Here is a 15,948-nt window from a genome sequence, read left to right on the forward strand (position 1 = left end):
GGCGGGAGGCGAGTGGTGGCCGCCGGGGAGGGGGCGAGGCGGAGGCTGCCGCGGGGGCGCAGCAGCGCGGGGTGCCTGCAGCGCTGGCTCCGCACCCGGGCCCGGGGGGCGGGTGCCGGCAGAAGCGGGGCAGGAGGGTGCGCGCTCCGGCCTGGCGCTGRGCAAGGCCGGGCCGCTCCTCGCGGCCCCGCGTCCGGCCGCTGCCGCTCCTGCCTGTGTTCCGTGCGCCCAGGGCGCGCCCAGGCGGTCCTGGCGTGGTAGCAGTGACTTCATCGTGCTCTTAATGACATGGGCGCTCGAACACTGGCTTGGAGTGCTGTTGCTGAAAGTAACACCGGGCAGACGCTTTCTTATTGCTGTTTGTAGCTTGGTTTTTGACATTTGATTCTTATATGACTGAGGGAAAGTGCTGAACTCTAAGCAGATCATAAATGCTGTGGGCAGAAGCTGATATTTTGCACACACACATCTAGGCCTGTAAGGCTCCTGTCTAAAGGAGACAGGTAAAGCAATTACAGTACAAATAATTAACTTATCTGTGAAGACATGCTTCCCCTACAGCATTCTTGTGTGCTACGCTTGCAGTGTTCTGGATGTGGTATTGCTTATAACCAAAGCAACTTGTGAATGCGTTTTACAATGAAATTAAGTCTGAGTTTAGCTGCTGGATTTCAGTATAAAAAATACTGAAATTATGGTGGAGAAAGCTTGCTGGAGGATATTCAAAAGCAGCAAACACACAAACTCTATTCCCATCAGCTCAGAGGCATTCTTTTTTTGCTGAATGTCTGAGCTCAGGGGAGTATCATAGGCCAGCTGGGAAACAAGACTTGTGTTATGCAGTTTGAGAGATCTTTTTTTTTCATAGTAGAAACAAAAATCCCAGTGTAGTCTGAGCATAATTGGTATCACAGCAAACTTAGCTAAATGGTCTTGCCACTGCCTGTGTAATTTCATGCAGTGCTTATTCTTTAAGTTACTACATCTCTAAGGTACTTTAAGATGTGGAATCTCTAAAAAGGCTGAGTAGATTTATCTTTCCATCATAGTAAATGATCTAACAAAATCATTTTGGCTTTGCTTGCTGTGCAAAGTTCTGAGCAATGAGGACATGAAGTCACAGTTTTTCCAGGATATCACTTTCTTGTGATCTATTTCCCTGATACTAGATAAAACAACTGTGGATTGTTCTTTTGGTTTAGATTGGTTTTAAAAAATGACTGATCTATTTTTCTATTACTCTTTTCAAATGAATGATATTGTTTGTAACCAAATGCTGTAAATAAACGCAGTGCATCGTGCTGGGGGGGGGGATTTGTCTGCTGCTTCTATATGATTTGAGAACTCAGGATAGACAAACTGATGTATTCATTCAGCAAAATAGTTTTTCTCATCGCTTGCTTTGTAAATACCATACCACTTCCAAACTTATTGCTCTTCATCTTGGGAATGGAAATGGTGTATTTCTGCCTCGAGCTTTGTACATGTGTGAATAAAACGCAGTCATTCTGATCTGGTTTTTTTTTCCCTCTCTGTTAGTAGGGTCTTGAAAAATAATTGTTTCTGAGATATCATTGCTTATTTTTGATAGCTTTTTATATATAATGATTTGTTTCCCTGTGCTGCTGCTTCAGAAGTTCAAGCTTTACAGGTATTGCAGAAAACATGTAATGTTTGGTTTAGATAAGGCTAAAGCTTTAGTATTTCTGTAAAACAATACAAGTTAAAGATTGCTTACGTAATACAAAACTTAGGTACTGTTTTACAAAGATCTACTAGGAACAGAATAAATAAGGCTGTAGAAGTACTTATGTGACCGTGTTTTGAAATTGTAAATAGGCCATTTCTGGTAAGTACCTCATGTTTGTTTTTAGGGCTTTGACTAGTGTCAACTTAGACATCTAGAATGGCTGGAAAAGCATGGCATATAACGCTGGTTGTGCTAACATTTTACCCTAGTTTGCTGCTTTGCTGTGAGGATTATTTGAGGAGAAATAGTTGGCAACTGTTGCTTTGACTTCTTGATACAGAGAATTAAGATTGAGCAGGACTTGTGACTATGCCTCCACCTGAATAACTCTACAAGAATTGTTGTTGATTGAGACTTGTGAAAAAGCACTGGTGAAAGTTACTTTTAGAATGAAAACAAAAGGTGCTAACTTAAAAAAAAAAAAATGGGGGGAGCTGTTTAGTGGTGTGGAATCTCAAGTGATCCACTATAATGTTGAGGGAAGTCTTGCCCATTGCAGAAATGATAACTGGATGCCACAGAATGGTCCCTGTTTGAGATTTTACTTAACTTGTAGCCTTGGCTGCTAAAACCATGCTGTGTTTGATTTGATAGACCCTCAAGAAGAGGAGGAGGAGAATAACTGGCTTTTTGTTGCGTGTAATGTAGTGCTTGTATAAGATGCTGAACACTTGAGATCTCTCCAATGCAATCTGTAGGGAGTGCAGTGACTTGAAATTTGGAAACAACTCTTATGCTTTTCAAGATAGAAAATGTAGTATTGTAGATACTGAATCATGTATTTGGGAAAGGAGTCACAGTGAGTAAAATAGCTTATTTGGAAGGGTATTATGTAACTAAAATGACCATAGCAAAAACACTTTCTGATCTAATGAGCATACTGAAGAAGTCTCACCCACTGTTCAAAGTCTTAGCGGAGACCTGGGCTATACACCTTGTTTGCCAGGAAGGTAATTCATGTGGATCAGAGGAAGAAAGAAATGACATAATCAAAGCTTTCTGTGAAGGCTGCCACTGTTTGCAGATATAAACATTTAAGGAATTAAAGAAGCAAGTACTTCAGCTGGCTTCCACTGCTGTGGCTGGAAATTGGAGCTCAATTCTCACAAGTGGTTTTCAGCTGTGGAATAGCAGGAGCCTCTCARCCACCTGTGCAGCTCCAGTGCCTTTTTGATGGCAGAAATGCTGGGGCAGATCCTCTGACAGCATTTTTGCTGTGTGTCCCTTCACACTGCCTCTGGGAGCTCAGTGGGAAACTTCCTAAAACTTATTAGTGTAAATAAGGCCAGGAAAGAGATGATGTGTGTTGTTTCAGGAATTAATGTACATACGGTTTTATAAATAGATTGATTCCAGGATGGTACCAGGAAACAACCAGGAACTCTCTGCTCTCTTTTATAAGATTCTCACTTTTTAAGTAGTTAAAACACTGCAGCTTTCTRTAGGCCTTATTTTAATTACAGGCAAATGTTGCCAGTTTCATTTGATTTAATAGTGGGTGGACAGAGCTGTGATGAAGTAGTTACTAGAAATTGTTATGACTAATTCTGCGTTGGTGATATTTCAGTTTCTCTGTCTCCAGCTTTTATATTCAGGGATTTGTATTTTGCCAAACAATTAGAATCCGCAGGGAGTTGCTTTAATACAAAAGCTAGATAGTGTATTAAAAAACTAATGAAGTACTTGGATCTGGCTTGTAAAGGTAGGTGTTAGTGTTCGCTTTTAAGATTGGTGACCATACAGATCTGATTCACAGGGCAGTGAGCCAAAAGGCAAGGAAAGCAGGAAACCCAGAATGGAACAAGTCTGAAATGGGGTGGTTGGGCGTGTGTGTTCTTGTTTTAATGACTCTGCCTGGTTGGTGCTGCAGCRCCACACTACAGGCACCTCTGTGCTTGGGATGAAATCTTTCACCACCTTCCTGAACTCCTGATTAACCAGAGCAGACTCACCAGTTTCGGTGCATGGTGAGCAAGGGAGCCTGAGTGTGAAAAAGTCCTTGATCCACTGCTTAAAAAATGTTAGTTCAGCACAGATTTGTTAGATGCTTAAGCTATCTGTAATGAACTTAACTGGAAAGTGGAGGCTCAGATCAACTGGGTTCTGGAGGCGTGAGAACGCTTGGCCTCGAGCCTCCAGAGGGCTCATGAAGAACCAGGCCTTTGCTCCTCTTGGTACCTGGGTGGTTTTTACCTTACAGACTAGGATAGCCAGCCTTGTAGTGTTGGGGCTGCAGTTCAACAGTGCCTTCAAAGCGATCTGACTGAGCTGGCCCAGGGAGCTGAGCTGACAAGCTAACTTTACTGGAGGAGGAGGGGAGTGAATAGTTTTAACTCCTTGTTCTGGCTGGTTGTGGAGTCACATGGTTGCTAGCCCAGGAGATAAGATGGGACCTCCCCTTCTGACAGCTGTTAAATCAGCTTAGCTGTGTTGTCATACTGCTCCTCCAGTTCTCCCGCAGACTTTACTGAATGGTAAATTCCTATTTTGCTTCTGCATACAAGTATATCTCAGGCCTATTACTACAGGAAAATGTTTAGAGACTGTACTTACCAAGTGCAGAATTAAATGCCTTAATTTTTTTTGTTGTAACTTGGCACAAAAGAGTATACTGTGAATGTAAAAATCTCAGACCCCAGCAGACTGGGATCTTGTTTCTTCAGAAGCAGGTGTGAAGAGTAGTGAAGATGACTATATGGTATGATTGGAGAGGGTTGCAGTAGATGGGATGTTATGCTAGTGTCAAATTAAAAACAAAACTAGGATTTAAAATCAAGGATATAAGATGAAATCCTGAATGGATTATTTCACACACTGAAGCATCTTTTATTTCATAGCTCAGTCATTCAGGGTAGTGTTATCAAATGTTGCTATCAAATAACTCCTCAGGCTAATGTAATATTGAACTGCTTCAAGTTTAATGGGAGACTGGTTATGGGTTGAGTTACAATACATGTAGTAATTTCTGGTTTGTGACAAAGCTCAGAATTTACTCAACCTGCCTTAAAATGTGAGTCAATAGAGAAGGTTGACTAGTTAGGGGCAGGTGTTAAATGATTTAAAATAACTTATTGAAGATGATCTTTCGCAGATTAAGTCTATACACTTCCAAAGCAAGAGAAGAAATGTGATGATTTAAGTGAAATGTACTTACTGAAATTTAGGTATGAATGCCTCTGAATATTTGCAGCTGGAGACTTAGCCTTGACTAAAGCTTATCTGTGAGATCTTCCTTTTGCAAAAGCTGAAGGTAAACGGATATTTTTAGCATTAGAATTCAGTTGTTTTGTGCTTTTTTTTTTTATAGTTAGCTGTAGTTCTAGACTAAAACTTTCATGAATTTACTTCAGCTTGTGGAAAAAACAAGTTCAGAAGGTTCATGTGTCAAACTAGTACTAATGGCAAGTGTATGTGTGTAAGTACATTAAGGTTGAAAGCTGCTTGTGACTTGAATAAATGGTTGAAATAAACATCTGCAACAAAATAGTTTTCCTTGCACAGGAGTTTGACTGTTTGAGAAGAGTAATCAGGGAAAATRTAATGCAGCTGGGGATTATCTTCTTTGAGAAACCGGTTGAAGTCATCTTCTGGAATCTCTTATTTGAAGAGCATAATCCTCTAACAGCATGAGAAACCAGTCTGGGGACCAGTCTGCAGTGTCAGAAATGCTCTTTGTGGAGTCTGTCTGTACATTTTTTTTTTTAATCTCAAGCACTTCCACCCCTTAATTAAAACTAACAGAGGGTCAATTATTTCTTTAATGCTTTACTCTAGATAAGATATGGGGGAGAGGGAGGAAGAGGAGGGAGCTGGCTGCCAGAACTTGGAAAGAAATCTGGACCTGAACCTTGTCCTGCCCCGTTATCTGAGGCTGTTTAGGRTTAAATCTGTGGGGGGAACAGAGCTCCAAATGATTTCTTCAGTATTAGAATAACTCATCTGTAAATCAGTTTGAAATATCTGAATTGCTGAAGAATGCATACAGAGTGTAATTTTATGTTATTAATAAATATTGTGAGGGTTTGTATTTCTTTCAAAAAGTTGAAAATGATCTTGGGAAGTTTCAAACTCTTTCAAACTTTGTTTTCTAGAACATTATACTTTTACAACAATGTTGGAGTTGCGTAAAGGCTGTCTTTTTTTGGATTTTGGGGAGTTGCAGCAATAGCAGTCTTGACAAGCATTCCATCACATGACAAGCAGATGTTAGTAGTCTTGTCCTATTTTTTTTTAACTAAAGGCTAACAGAAATCTGACAATTTACCATTTCTGCATAACTGAGATGTTCACATTAGGCATGTTTTCATTTCCAGTGATGCTAAGAATATAATTTTCTAGGTCTTTTCTTGCACAATATTGACTTGCGACAGTCTGAATTGTTCCTTAGATAGCTGAGTCTAATAGATCTTCTCCCTTAAAAGGGATGCTACTTCCGATTATTCGAGGTGAATGCTTTTTACATGTGAACTTCCTCTTTTTACAGTGCTGTAGGTAAAACATGCCTACTCATCAGTTACACAACCAATGCATTCCCTGGAGAATATATACCCACTGTGTAAGTACTTAAAATCTTAAGAACTCATTTATGTCAACTTCTGCATGCTTATTGCCGTTCCAGACTCCTCGTTTGTATTGTTTGAGTTGGCTGCAAGCACTGCTCAGCTTCATCTTTAAAGGCTTAACTGAGTATCTAGATGTATTTAATGAGAAATATTTTGGGCTGTTACTGTTTGGCGTAGCCATACCAGTGGTGTGTGTTCATACTAGCTCAGTTTTTGCCTCTGCTGTGCCTGCAGGTGCCATTGTCTTTTAAAATAGCATGTTATTTCTATCTTAAATATCATTTATAATAAGCAGTCCCAAGGCTGAACACTCTGTAAATCATTATATTCAGTCAGAAATAGTTCATTTATGTGACTAGAGAAGTAAGATTTTTTTCCTTCTTCCTTCCACTTTTTCTGTCCCTGCCAGTCCTGTGCTAAGCCAGCCACAGCTTCATACTCTTCAGCCATGACTGTGGGGGACTCATTTATTTTGGTACTTCCCATTTGCTTATATCTGAGCATTTAAGGGTTTGTTGATGCCAGTATTAATGCATAATGTTTCCCTTTTGAGCATCTAGTTGTCTCTTCAAAAATAAATAAATAAAAATAAAACAAGCTTCCCTAACTTTGGGGGATTTCTCTATGAAATATTTATCTAACTTGCTCTCAGTATCTCAGTATGTATTGATGAGTTTTCAGTTAACACAATTTTCAGGTGACTTTAGTTATTCTTCCAAGGCCTTGTCTTAATTACTCTTTTCTTGACTTRGGATTCTTTGCTTCTCCCTGCCCCCAACTGCTTCTCTGTCATGGTTCTGTATTAACGATATCTTCTCTCAACTTAGTTTAACCTTAACAAATCATTAAAGCTCAAAATAATGAATGAGGTAAATGTCTTTACTGAAGTAACTTTGCGAGTAACTTCAATGTTTTGTAAGGGGGTTTTGGAGTGTGTGGTTTTCTTGATTATCAAGCTTATGAAGTTATTAATATTAATCTGTTGTCTTTTAGATGCCTTGATTGTTGCTCATGAATTCTTATTCTATGTTACAAAATGCAAGACAGGTTAACTTGCTGATGAATGCCTCAATAAGACCAGAAAGCATTTACTAAATGAATCTCCTGCTTTCCTGTACTTACTGGGATTAATATTTCTATCAAAAGAGCGATTAAAAAGATGACCTCTGCTCAGGCTGGACCAAGTCTGTCTTGCATATTTTCTCCTACTACTCAATACCAGACTCAGTATGTACAGAATTGTTTTCTGGGGAGCAGGAGGATGGAGTGAAGAACCTTTTTTTTTTTCTTTGTACACTTCCCAGTTCGGACTCTAGAAAATCCTTGTGCTTCTTACTTTACTGCACGTAAGTGCAGCTGACTTCTTTCTTTTTTTTTTCTTTTTTTTTTCGCTCTTTAGTTTTGACAACTACTCTGCTAATGTAATGGTTGATGGAAAACCAGTCAATCTGGGTTTGTGGGATACAGCTGGCCAAGAGGACTATGACAGGCTACGTCCACTATCCTATCCACAAACAGTAAGAACAACAGTGTGAAACTTGAAAATGTGCACAGCTTTGTGTAATGTGCAAGCTGTTTTGAATGCTGCTAAAACTAATGATCTTGCATGTAGAGTTGTATTTAATAGTAACAGTGACCTTTTGCAAGGTGCCCTCTTCCATCCCTSATACTGTACCTGTAGTGTACAAATGTTGCAGTTTGCATCCTTATGTGCAATAATGCATGTTGGCTTTTGTGGTTGCAGCCTCAGAATTAACTAGAGTACTTGACTAAAAATAAACTTGATGAATAGTCTCATCAGCAAATCCACTGATCTTTAAGGTTAGAATGCCTGCCGAAGACAGGATTTGATTTCGTTTTTAGGCATGATGTTTAGCTGCAACTTGACATTGTCACTGCTAAGCACTTGATTCCATTTAGTCTCTGGCTTTAAGAAGTATTAAATGTGAAAGAGGCAGTATTAAAGAAAAATACTGGTGTTGACAGGCTGTGTTGTAGCTTTCAAAGGTACTTAAGCCCATGGCTATTTTATTGCTTGTAGCTTGTGTTATAACATGAATACAACTGTATCTTTGACTTTCGTGCTTGCAGCTGGTTAAGTCCTGACTSTGTGCTGCATCTTTCTTTCTATAAGATGCTGAAGTAATTTGCTCTTTTATTTCCAGTGCAACTTCCACTATAACTTAGTTAATCTTTATAGACTAGTTCTCTAAAGATACTTTCTGTCAAGTATCCTTTAGAGCTAGGTTCTTTAATCTGGCAGAATTGTCCTTTAAAGGTGATATCGATGTCAAAGTTGCAGGTTTACTTTTGTTGTAAACTGCCAAGTATATGATGTTCCATGTTAATAATGTAAAATGCAGAATTGCTTCAATTCTACGGTAGAATTGCTTTCTTGAATAATGTGAATCCCATCTAACTTTTTTAGTAAACTGGCCGTAATTCACTATTCTTGTTAATTAAATGCTCATTAACTCACTAACTTCTACCATTAGGCTTTCCTCTTAGTTATGAGACCCAAGATGTATACAATCTTGCCAGTTGTAGACAGGGCTAGTAAAAATGCCAGAAATAATCTATCTGTCTTTAAAAAGAGAAACAATAGGCACCTGCAGCTTTGATCTAATTCGTATTTAGATGGTTCTTAGGAAGAGTTTAACATCATAATGTTCTTCAAAAAGTGTCACAGGGTAGAAAAAGGTACGTTGAAAGATCACTTGAGGCAAAGTGGAATTGCAAAGGAGAATGTAGTTCCTCTCCTGTGTTAATGGGACGGAATGTATGTGTGTCTTTAGTTTGATAATGTGTCTTTCCAACAGACTGGAAAAGAATGCCATCTCTAGCTAAACGTACTCTTTGGAAAATCTTTTCGGTAAAAGCATATAACTCTTATCAGTCATTCAGATTCTGTTTTTTTTACAGCAGAAACTGAAAATGAAAGCTAGGTGGTAAGTCTTGAACTTCCCATGACACAGTCTTCAGATTTTAAGCTTGTGAAATTCATCATTACTTAGTAATATAAAAAGACACTCCTTCCCTCCCAGAAGGAGGCAGAGAACGASCAGTGGAGCTCCAGGAGCCTGACTTCTGGGAGCAGTCAGCCTCCCCCTGCTTTCTCTGTGCTACTTAAACTCCCCCCTCGCATGTTCTGGAGGCCTCCTGTCCCTGTATCTGCCCCTGAACTACCAGCTGGGCAAGATGGGAGCAGGTGTTGCAGATCGCTTGTGTATCTTGATCAGCCAGYAGTTCAAAAGCTGTTAGCTTCCCAGTGAAGACTTTGCTGTAGTAGGGACATCAGTTTGTATCTTTTTCCTTATTTATTCTAATTACATTTGACAGAAGGTATGAAACTCCTGTAAATTTTATTTGAAGTCACCCAGTATTTCAAAAAAATGAGGGCAGGGAAGAAGTTGGAACAGAAAGGTGCGCTGGTTGAAAGAATGTTTTCCCTTAAATCCATTTTAGGAGTAACTTTATTTCATGCTGTTATTAGGTTGGAGGAACCAATGGTAAGAATATATCTTCCAGTCTGACAGATCAACCTATTGCCGTATGTAAAACTTTCAATAAACTTCAGTTCCAAGTTCTGTTGTCTTGTCTTGCTTATGATAGTGATAAATTGGCCCCTATTTTTTTTAACAACAACTTTTCTTGGAACTATATAATTGTTATATTTGAACTCTGTTACTGCATCTCTTTAAATGAGTTGCTTTAAAACTAAAGCTTTTGTGTTTAAAAAATAGCTTTTCCTCTTATTTACTGTCTAAGACTGATAGTGTGCAAGATGCCTGAAACCTTCAAATAATTGCTCATGGTCACACCAGATCTTTGATCTCTGGAGTTAGCGAAGGAGAGAATCTGCGTACTATGCAGAATTTCAATCACTACGAACTTCCAGAATTGGAAAAGAGAAGTAGTGGCCATAGTATCACAGTACTTGATACTGTTTTATCTTTCTTCTTCTGGGAAGCTGCTATGGAGACTTGTTGGGGTGATGCATGAACAACTGGGTTGCAAGTGCTTAGCAGTGCAGATGTCAGATGCTGCCCTAACCAAATGCCTTGAAATGCAGCACAATCAACTAACACTCTGAAATGCCTGATTCTTTAACACACTTGTTACTGGAATAAGTACAGATAAAGAGGCAGRTTGGGGAAAGCTGGGATTGTCAGAGATGTTTATTGGGTTTTGGGTAATAGGRCAAGATTAGAGTCTTCAGCTGATCAGGTGTAGCAAATTCATCTTGTAGCTGTGCAACACTAGAATTGTTCAGAATATGAAGTGTAGTGTTTTCTGAAATGCATATTTTACAGCAGTTGATGTAAACATGTTAAATGTTTTCACCTGACTTTATAATCTTCCTTTCTCTTTCAAATGAAAGGCAAGAGGTACCAGAACCCTAAAAACACCTGCTTTATGACACAGGAGATTCATCTGAACATAAGGAAACTTCTTTACTCTGGTGGCTGAACACTGGGACAGGTTGCCCCAGGGGAGGCTGTGGAGGCTCCATCCTTGGAGATGCTCTCACATGGTCCCAGGCAGCCTGCTGTAGGTGACCCTGCTTCAGCAGGGCTTGGACCAGATGATCTCTGGAGGTCCCTGCCAGCCCCAGCTGCTCTGTGCTCATCTTCTTTGTACTGTCCTGGGCTTTAYGGAGGGAGGGGCCTAGTGTGTTGCTTGGAGTTTTTAATACTGTTCTGGATCTTAATTTGGTTATAGAGAAATTCTGAAGTCTTTCTGTACAGATGTGCAGTAGCAGTAACAGTTGTACAAGATTCATCATATTATGTTAAAAGTAACGATAGTGGAAATTGGCTTACAGGATAGAAGAAGCATTACTGAAAAGGAAAATACTCTGCACAGTAATTTATTTTTGTCTTTTATTCTGTACTGTATGCTTTTCCTTTACAATGTAAGATTTCTTTAGGAATAGTATAATCTTATTTCAGAAGCTAGTATAACAGTAACACTTTGTAACATGCTTTGCTAATGTACCTGTTTTAAGACTTTAATCACTTAGAGRTCTGCAAAGAACATTCAAACCTAGTTTAGAAGCCAATGTAATGACTCTTCATTACTTGCAGTAATTACTGCATTTACTTTAAGATACATGAAGTGTTTTATATTTATTTTGGAGCATTTTTTTTCCTGAATGTCAGTGCAACAGATTTTTTTAATTATTATTTTTTTAAAAAGACATTTAGGGGAAGAAAGTTGCCAACACAACTTCACTAGTATTTAGTTGCTGGCCACTGCAATAGCTGATTATGAACATGATTACGATCTGCTCTTGTCGTTCCCCCCCCCACCCGCCTTTGCCTCTGCTTGTAGGTGCTTGGGAATGGATTTCCTGCTGGGAAAACTAGCTCCAATGTCATGTTCAGCTGCATCGTCAGCCGTGCTGCCCGCAAGGGTGGCGTGATACAGATGCTGCTGACATTGGCCTCTTTACATTGACAGGTGCTGTTGCAGTGTTAGCTTTGCTGGGCTGACTTCTAACACTTGTTTTCTAGGATGTGTTTTTAATCTGCTTTTCCCTCGTGAGCCCTGCGTCCTTTGAAAATGTCCGTGCTAAGGTAAGTATCATCCTCTTATTTCTAAGGGTTCAGTGTAATGTTTATTTTACCACAGTTTCAGGAAAATGTTAGGTGATGTCTGGCAGATGGTGGGAATTCTGATCCAGAACTTTCTGGACTTAAACAAATGGATTTCTACCTTCTCTGAAGTTCAGGCACCTGCAGCACCTAAAGTACAAATCACTCCTTGATGCAGTGATAGGACATAGGTAAAAATGTTGTTTGCCGTAAACTCTTATGGTCACAATCAGAAAGTCTCCTTTTAATGCATTTTTTAAATGTTTCTTTAAATTACATATAAAAATTATGCTGATACCATCTATTCCTCAAGTCAGCCAGCATTCAAGTACCTGTGCTGCTACTGTTGCCCTCTTTCATGTTCATGGACAGCTGATCTGCAGGGCACTGTGGAGACTTCAGCAGATGGCTGCATCCGCACCTCTAAGAGGTGACCTCCACGGGTGAGCGAAGTGCAGATCAGGGTTCTCAGAATGTCAAAATAAGCATAGCCTTTAACAAGGTAAACCTTAAAAGTATGTGGAAACACTTGGGGCTTAATGGAAACAAACCCTGATGTTCTGCGATGGTATGCTCTCCTTAGTACGTTAAGGAATGGAGCTGACATTCTCCCCTTTACTGCTTTGCCTGACTCACCCTGCTGCTGAGAGCCTTTAATCAGTGTGTTCAAGAGCCTTCCTGGAAACCTGCCCACGCGTACTGAGTGTGTTCTTTCTTGCAGTGGTATCCCGAGGTGCGGCACCATTGCCCCAACACCCCCATCATTTTAGTGGGTACCAAACTTGATCTCCGAGATGATAAAGACACTATTGAAAAACTGAAGGAGAAGAAGCTGACTCCCATCACCTACCCACAGGGCCTTGCCATGGCAAAAGAGATTGGTATGACTGAAACCAGGTTACTGCTGGTGATTTAACTATTTGTGGAAGATGTAGCTTAACTAAAACAGATGCCTGGCCTTTGCTGTGGAGTTAGCTTAAAGTCGTGCTCTCCGTAACTGCAGGAAACTGCTATGTAATTGCAGGTTTTTTCGCTTTCCACAGGTGCAGTGAAATACCTAGAATGCTCAGCACTTACACAGCGAGGCCTCAAGACAGTGTTCGATGAAGCTATTCGAGCAGTTCTTTGCCCCCCTCCTGTAAAGAAGAGGAAGAGAAAATGCCTGCTGCTGTAAGAGCCGCCCTCCCCCACCCCCGCCGAACCCCGTGTGCTTTGCTCAGAACAATGGAGCATTCACATCCAATGCCAAGTTCTTCTGTTATGAATTAGTTCTCTTCCATAAAATTTTTGAACCAATCAACAATTTCATGGTTTCATTTGTTTAAAGTATGAAAGTTAATTTTCATTCTACTAAAAGCAAAATCCTAAAAAGACAAACCTATGTAAAGCCTTATTTTTAAAATCCTCTTCTTGCTCAATTAAGTGTTGCCAAACTATCTGCTGAACTAAGTTGCATTGTTGTGCTATAAACACTAAGCACTAAACTTTTTTAAAGATTCCTCTTGAAGATGACTCTAATTTGTGTTAGGAAATGCAAAAACACTTTATAGTTTTTCACAGTACAGTATAATTAGCAAAACATTGCAGTCTAATGTGTTTTATTAAATGTTTTCTCAACCTGCGGTCATTGCCTATTGTTGTATATCAAACCTAGATCATTGACAATGACTGACAACCTTGAGTCACAGTGTAAAATGCTTTATCATTGGTAAGGGCTTGGTTGCAATCTAGTTCTTGTTGCTGTGATTAAAAAAAATAAATAAATAACTATTCTTACTGAAGTGTATCTACTCCTTTTGACAGCATTGTATTGTGTAAGTGAAACATGGGGTTCAATCAGATGATAGTGCCAGACAGTGTTTTGACACTGCACAGATCAATTCACACTACACTGTCAGGGTAGTTCAAAATGAATTGACTTTTTATTACAGGTTAAAAATTGGTGAATGCTTTCCCAGACCTGCTGTAGTGGAAGAGAGGTTGATGTTCATAGGTAAATTCCTTTAAATTTCAAGTAGGGCATTCATTTAGTTACAATTCTGAACCAGTCATTCCCACAACTGTTGCATAGTAAATGCTTTTCTTGTAGAATTTCTTCTTACTGAATAATATAGCTTGCATTTTAAAACCTTTCATGATAGAATTTTGCTTTTTTGTAGATTAGAATGTTCAAGCATATCCTTATTTTTGTGTTACTTCTGACCCAGTAAGTTATACGCTTTCTGAGGAGCTTTTAGTCTACTAACTAGGTGTAAAAATCATGTGAAGCACCTTTACAAGTTTTAGTAATTTTTATATTTTAGACCTCTATAAACTATGAACCTTCCCAACTATCACTATTTGCCAGATATCCCATACTGTAACATTACTAATGCAGACAAGTGTTCTTTGTCACCTACATGTAATGTGCATCATAGATTGAGTAACGGTAACGTGGGTCTGTGAGGTTCTGTAAGTTAGTGCTAATGTTCTGTACATCCTAAACACTGGCAGGAATACGATGTTGAACTACACCCTTTCAACCACTAAAGCAAAACTTAAAAATGGAGTTGCAAAATTGTGAAGTTTTTACATTGATCTTTTGCTAATGCAATTAGCAGTATGTTTTGCATGTAAGACTTAATAAATCCTTGAATCAATGTGTGGTAGTGTTTGAGTTTCTGAGCAAGTGTTCTAATCTCACTTTTCTAAGGGCTGTGAATAAGCATTCTCCTTGTGCCAACAGCAGCTTGGCAGAGGTCGCCCAGGGACGTGTGCGCTAACCACAGGCTCTTTCAGAAATGCCTTAATGTTAAGAACCATCATTAATGCAGTGTCTGGCAGCATTTTGTTGTAGGCCTGTGTGTGTTATTGTTTGAGTTGTTACTAGCTGCTGCTGCATTTCAAAGATTCTGACAACCAGGAGAAAAAATGAATGCAGATCACAGACTGATTCTTTCTATGTGCAAACAACAAAGTTATAAYTGTATAAAGGAAAATGTTGCATGGCTTAAAGGTTTGTAAAGAACAAATGTACTATTTGTAAAATAGTTGTTGACTTACCTTCCTCCATGGCATCCAGCCACTTGAACAGCTATAAGTTATTAACTTTTGCCTCACACCCAGAATAAGATAAATTTTTAAGAGTAGATTTTATTTTCTCTCCACTTTGTATCATAGTATGAACATCTACAGTTAATTATTCTCAACCACATCATATTGTTTCTTATTTTTAGTTTTTTTTAATTAAAGGAGTTTGAGATTTAAAATTTTTYTGTTCAGAAGTCATGCTAGAAACAAGCCATTACATTTTTTTCATCAGGTCTATCATACAAATGACTTTTTAAATTGCTGGCAGAATTATAAATTAGTATTTTCATTAGTCATAGCTAGAAGTAATGACTACAACCAATAAACACAGGGCATGGAAAAATTAATCTCATTAACCATCATAAATAGTTATCAGTTACTTCAGATTAAAATTAATAATAGTCAGGTGTGTCAGCAAATACAARTCCCAGGTAGATAAAGAATATTGCACATTTATATCCCAAGCAGCATTTAAACACAGCCCTCACTGCCACCACCACCAGGAATTACCCTAGRGCTGCTACCAAGGTCTGTAAGAAAAATAGTGCAATAAGAACTGCCTGATAAAACCCAGGGGAGGCCTGCCGTCGTGCGCCCGCGTGCCAGAYGAGCACAAGCGTTCACTTACCGCTTTCTGCTGGTAGAAGACTGAGGGCGCAGCTAGCTCAAGCGCTGCCCTTTTGTTTTCACTTCAGCACCTTTCATGCAAAGAAGTCTAGGCTTTGCAAAGGTATGTAACAGGCTACTAAGCTGCAATGATGAAGTTAAGTGACTAAGAAGCAGAACTGGACCAGGACTTTATTTTTTCAAGAAAAAAAAAAATAGAAAACAAAAAAAGTCTTACAGTGCACTGCCTAACCAACAGGCCAGGCTCTCTGCTCACCTGTTTCAGACGCATTGTCCATTGACTCCCCCGTGCTCACATGATGCAGTAATACACATGAGGAGGCTAGAATGTGCCCTGCTGTTC

At 39.3% G+C, this 15,948-nt stretch overlaps 1 protein-coding gene across 1 annotated transcript; it reads left to right on the top strand.

Annotated features, from left to right (window-relative positions):
- The first annotated feature begins 6,200 nt into the window (after nt 1-6,200).
- On the top strand, nt 6,201-14,548 carry RAC1 (Rac family small GTPase 1). Its single transcript, XM_085301858.1, has 5 exons — nt 6,201-6,305; nt 7,712-7,829; nt 11,829-11,891; nt 12,631-12,790; nt 12,953-14,548. Exons 2-5 carry the CDS (start codon nt 7,737-7,739, stop codon nt 13,081-13,083), a joined length of 447 nt encoding a protein of 148 aa, XP_085157984.1. The 5' UTR covers nt 6,201-6,305; nt 7,712-7,736; the 3' UTR covers nt 13,084-14,548.
- The last annotated feature ends 1,400 nt before the right edge of the window (nt 14,549-15,948 follow it).

The sequence above is a fragment of the Rhea americana genome, unplaced genomic scaffold, assembly GCF_003343005.1.
Source record: "Rhea americana isolate MKP2758 unplaced genomic scaffold, rheAme1 scaffold_10, whole genome shotgun sequence".
In the NCBI taxonomy this organism is placed as follows: domain Eukaryota; kingdom Metazoa; phylum Chordata; class Aves; order Rheiformes; family Rheidae; genus Rhea; species Rhea americana.

Coding starts and splice junctions, on each gene's coding strand:
- RAC1 (XM_085301858.1), top strand. CDS start 7,737: ATGGTTGATGGAAAACCAGTCAATCTGGGTTTGTGGGATACAGCTGGC. Junction 7,830..11,828: donor CACTATCCTATCCACAAACA/GTAAGAACAACA, acceptor CTTGTTTTCTAG/GATGTGTTTTTAATCTGCTT. Junction 11,892..12,630: donor TTGAAAATGTCCGTGCTAAG/GTAAGTATCATC, acceptor TCTTTCTTGCAG/TGGTATCCCGAGGTGCGGCA.